Source organism: Amphimedon queenslandica, unplaced genomic scaffold, assembly GCF_000090795.2.
Source record: "Amphimedon queenslandica unplaced genomic scaffold, v1.1 AMPQUscaffold_13481, whole genome shotgun sequence".
NCBI lineage: Eukaryota > Metazoa > Porifera > Demospongiae > Haplosclerida > Niphatidae > Amphimedon > Amphimedon queenslandica.
This window is the reverse complement of record NW_003546283.1, coordinates 1-3499: the sequence shown is the minus strand read 5'-3', so window position 1 is coordinate 3499 and position 3499 is coordinate 1. Positions and strand designations below refer to the sequence as shown.

The following is a 3499-nucleotide window of genomic DNA, read 5'->3' as shown; positions in this document are numbered from 1 at the left end:
TGAGAATGTCTGGCTTGGTGTATTAAATTGATACAAACAGCAGCTGCTTGTATCAATTGTATTAAAAGCATCAGGGACAGAATGACAATGGCACAGTTTACGTAAGCAAGAGAATAAGACTTGAAAAGGAAGAGAGGGAGGGAGAGGGAGAGGGAGGGAGAGGGAGAGGGAGGGAGAGGGAGAGGGAGGGAGAGGGAGGGAGGGAGAGAGGGAGGAAGAGAGAGAGAGAGAGAGAGAGAGTAGTAGAATTTGACAAACCTTTTTAGCAATAGACACCACATCTCGGGACATTATGTCAATCCGTGCTCCCATCTCAAGTGATAGAACTTCAGCAAAACTTGCTTTGTCTCTAGCCATCCTTCTTGTCTCGGCAAGAAGAGTCGACCAGAGATTGAAAGTGGAGCGAACTTCATGTCTACATGTACAAGAAGAAAGACAACAATGTTACAAAAGAAACTACAATCACATAACAGGCAAGGTAAGCAGAGAGAGAGAGAGGGGTGATATGGAGCATGTGTGTATGTATTTCAAATCACTTGAGATTTCTTTGTTTAGTATTTCTTTCAAATCTCTCGCAAAGTCTTTCCAAGTTTTTCGCGTACTCAAACTCGACCTCTCCTCTCTTTTTATAGAAATCCTTCAGGTCGGCGAGTAAGGAGAGCTTTCCCTCTGTCCTCAACTCGAGGCAGTTGTTCTGCTCCGAGAGCTGCTTTCTTATCTCTACACAAAAAAGACAAACACAAAACTGGTCGGTAGTATCAGCCCTAGCGGTAGGCCTCACCTCTAAGCTGATACTCTAAATCCTGTCCTTTACGAGCCATGACTCCTACCAGTAAAATATCTGCTGGATAGTTCCAGGGGTACTGTGAAATATTCTCTTTTCCTTTCTCTCGTTTTCTTTACAGTACGCTCGGGGCCTCACCACTTAGACGCCATTATTGGTATTATAATACTAGACTGATCACGTGATCCACATTGGTCACGCCCTTTAATAATTAAAATTATCACAAAATGGCACCTTATCAATGATAAAACCTTCACTATTGCAATGATAAAATAACTTTCAGTATATTATTCTTTTTTGTTGCTTTCTGTGGTGTATTCCGGGCTCTCTAGTACTTCATAGATCTCATTCAATGAAAGGATGAGATTAGAAACAAACTCTGCTCCGTCACGTGAGGGATAAGTAGAAACATTAGCGCCTGTAAGAAAAATAAAATGAGGGAAATAGAGAGAGAAGAGAGCAAGGGTCTAGAGACAGTATACCTGGCTATACATGTGTACTACAAACATGTCTTATACATACAAATACATCTCTCCATGTTCCTTTCCTGTCTCACCTAAAAACTGGTCATTGACACGATATCCAATTCCATAGCTGTCTTCATTGACTGGTCCAAATCCTCCAAAAGCTATTGATGGAGTTGCTAAAGTGGAAGTAGAAAGAATAATGTTGTTCAGTTTATTGTAAGAAGGATCTTTAAAGAAAGGAACATCAGAGGCTGATTCTGCTTCTGCTAGACACTTTAAAGCAAACAGGTGTCTGTCGAACCCTTTGCCTGTAATAGTGAAGGTAGTCACAACAAAGAGAAAGAGAGAGAGAGATGATTAATTATCCTGTATTTCTAAAATTAGTTGGTCATACCTGTAGCAGCTTCTCGTACTAGTTTAGAATGCCAAGAAACAGCATCACGTATTAATTTAATCTTCTCATTAGTTGTCACACCTACGTACAGTATATTATTGTGTAAAAAGAAAACAAATTAGAACAACAATCAAGTGAAATAAAACAAATATACTCAATTTATAAGCAATTAAGCAATTGAGACAACATGACTAGAGAATTTATAAAGTAATAATAATAATAATAATGATGATGATAATTTTGAGATGACTGTGTCACAGGATAGGGCAATATCATACAGATATGTTTGTATATTATTGATTACACGTGATTTCATAATGGTTAGTGTGAAGACACGCAGCCATCTTTAGTTTGTTTATCCTCACTTTAAAGGCACAAGCCTAAAGCATGAGGGCACAGGGTAAACCTTAACCATGCAGCAGCAGTTGATTCAACACAGTTCATCATATCTTGTGTAGGTTACTGTTTATTATTATTATTATTATCATTATTATTATTATTATTATTATTATTATTATTATTATTATCATTATTATTATTATTATTATTATTATTATTATTATTATTATTATTATTATTATTATTATTATTATTATCATTACTTACCCTGTCCTTCTCTGGCAGCCTCAAACCCTTTAGCACAGTTCATGGTTGCTATGGAAGCAGGTCGGACGGTCTCAGTCCTCCCGTGTCTGAAACCAGCAGTACTGCAGGACTCGTATGTAGAGGGACTGGTCTTATACTGCCGGTAATAAGCCAGCTGGAACGCCAGCTGCATAATGGCATCAGGACTCAATTGCTTCTCTTTAAGATACTTCTTGTTAAAAGTGTCGTATAGCATCACATTGACCGAGAGAGAATCGGCTTTCTCTTTGAGAGTATTTCTAGCAAGGTCTATGTAATCCCTGACACGATCCGAAATACGAAATTCTAATTTCTTTGGGGTTGGCGAAAGACTTGTGGGTATGGCCAGAGGGCGTGGTTTGTTAATTGTAGTGTCAAAGATCTCATTGGCTAGTCGGACGACGGCTACACCGTCTCCCCAGGCATGCTCAAATGAGATGGTTGCAGATGAATTAGCACACACTATGAATTGAAGTGATTTGTCAGCCCACCTGTGGGAGGAGAGAGAGGGAGGGAGAGGGTAAGTTTATGCGTATTGGTCATAGAGAGAAATGATGAGAGTGAATTATTAAGAAGAGAGGGTGGAAGAGGTTGTTTAGCAATCATTAAAAGTTAAATAAACACAACAAATTATAAGATATACTTAAACATAATTGGCAACAAACACTAGGCTCTTATTCATTTCCTCTAGGAATAAACCACTTAACATTCAACACTGATACACCAGTACTAAGTTACTAGCACTGCAGTACTGTATAATAAGATGTACATGTAGTTTATTTCTCTTTCAGTAATTATTTAAAATGTCTTAGCTAAGGTACACCATACATTGCTGGAGTTACTTGATTCTAAAGCCACAAAGGATTATCCAACGAAGATTGAATATTTAATTCAATATTGACAGCTGGTACATGCTGCATTAAACACACACACACCACCACATCCTCAACTGTAACCCATGGACTGTCAGACTAATGTCACTTGAAGTCTATTTTGATATTCCTGCTTATACCCTAGCTCTCTTTCTCTGCTTTAATTTGATAAATTGGAGGATCAACTCACAAGATTAAGTACTTGTAAAATATGTTTTAATGCTGTTAACCTGTTCAATCCATAATTATGTAAAAATACACTCATGGCCTCCTTAGGCTCAGTGGGTGTGGTATCGTCAAGAGAAAGGACAAATAAGGCAGAGTTTATTTTCTCCAATTGAAGAGCATTCTGCGAGTC

At 38.1% G+C, this 3499-nt stretch overlaps 2 protein-coding genes across 2 annotated transcripts; both read right to left on the bottom strand.

Moving 5' to 3' along the window:
* Positions 1–22: 22 nt before the first annotated feature.
* On the bottom strand, positions 23–963 carry LOC100640234 (SLIT-ROBO Rho GTPase-activating protein 3-like). The gene is made up of 4 exons (XM_019994141.1): positions 782–963; positions 537–720; positions 259–415; positions 23–43 (listed from the first exon to the last, which is right to left on the bottom strand). The coding sequence occupies exons 1-4, from the start codon at positions 819–821 to the stop codon at positions 23–25; spliced, it is 402 nt and encodes a 133-aa protein (XP_019849700.1). The 5' UTR covers positions 822–963.
* Positions 964–1001: 38 nt separating this feature from the next.
* Positions 1002–3496, bottom strand: LOC100640107 (carnitine O-palmitoyltransferase 2, mitochondrial-like; the record flags this gene model as incomplete). The annotated part of the gene is made up of 5 exons (XM_011404292.2): positions 1002–1202; positions 1341–1559; positions 1646–1726; positions 2252–2760; positions 3372–3496. Coding segments are annotated over 5 exons (1065 nt in total), but the record flags the coding sequence as incomplete, so codon positions are not given.
* Positions 3497–3499: the final 3 nt, after the last annotated feature.